General features: G+C 40.3%; 1 protein-coding gene across 1 annotated transcript; it reads left to right on the top strand.

Annotated features, from left to right (window-relative positions):
• Nucleotides 1-239: 239 nt before the first annotated feature.
• LOC141691256 (uncharacterized) lies at nucleotides 240-967 on the top strand. The gene is made up of 2 exons (XM_074495993.1): nucleotides 240-807; nucleotides 912-967. The coding sequence occupies exons 1-2, from the start codon at nucleotides 240-242 to the stop codon at nucleotides 965-967; spliced, it is 624 nt and encodes a 207-aa protein (XP_074352094.1).

Raw genomic sequence — 967 nt, 5'->3', positions numbered from 1 at the left:
GAAAATATGGAGTAGCAGGGTTAAAAATCGACATATCGAAAGCATATGATCGATTAGAATGGAGTTTTGTTGACAATATGTTGAAGAAATTTGGGTTTCATACAATTTGGATTGAAAGGCTCATGTCCTTTATTTGATCCATTTCATATGGATTTCTTCACGGTGGGGAGGAGTTCGGTACAGTTATTCCTCAACGGGGGTTGAGGCAAGGTGATCTGATCTCGCCTTATCTCTACATTATGTGCGCAGAGGGTTTGAGTGCAATTATTCACCGTAATGAAGAAGCAGGATTGTTGCATGATTGCTCCATTGTTAGGGGAGCTCCTACTATTTCACACTTATTATTTGCCGACGATTGTTATTTTTTCTTTCGAGCGAAGGGTGCAGAGGAAAATGTTATGAAAAGGATTTTGAATAGGTACGAGGAAATTTCAGGCCAAATGGTGAATTATAATAAATCGACAATCACGTTTTCTCCGAATACTAATGGGAATGATAGACAGGAGGTGTGTGCGCAAATAGAAGTGAATGAAGTTCAGGCTCCTGGTAAGTATTTAGGAATGCCCATGGTTATTGGTCGAAAAAAAGTTGCAACATTTAAATTCTTACTGGATAGGATTGAGCAAAAGCTTCAAGGCTGGAGACATCAGAACATCTCGAAAGCAGGTAAGATCATACTGCTAAAAATAGCAGCACAGGTCATCCCAAATTTTTGGATGAACCTTCTATTGATACCTTTGGAAGTTTGTGAGGGAATTGAAAAGCGTATGAATGCCTTCTGGTGGTGTAATAGCAGTACAGCTGGAGGTATAAAATGGATGGCTTGGGATAAACTCTGCGAGGCAAAGGAGGGAGGAGGGCTGGGTTTTAAGAAGTTAAGGGACTTTAATGTTGCGATTTTGGCAAAGCAGGGGTGGAGGATTATAAACAATGTCAACCCACTGGTAACGAAGCTGATGAAAGCTAA

The sequence above is a fragment of the Apium graveolens genome, chromosome 10 (genome assembly GCF_009905375.1).
Source record: "Apium graveolens cultivar Ventura chromosome 10, ASM990537v1, whole genome shotgun sequence".
NCBI lineage: Eukaryota > Viridiplantae > Streptophyta > Magnoliopsida > Apiales > Apiaceae > Apium > Apium graveolens.
This window is presented reverse-complemented; position numbering and strand designations above follow the sequence as displayed.

Bases quoted from the DNA above. Each gene is read 5' to 3' on its own strand.
- LOC141691256 (XM_074495993.1), top strand. From the start codon at position 240: ATGTGCGCAGAGGGTTTGAGTGCAATTATTCACCGTAATGAAGAAGCA. The intron at 808-911 runs GTATAAAATGGA...TTGGCAAAGCAG, and splicing joins TAATAGCAGTACAGCTGGAG to GGGTGGAGGATTATAAACAA.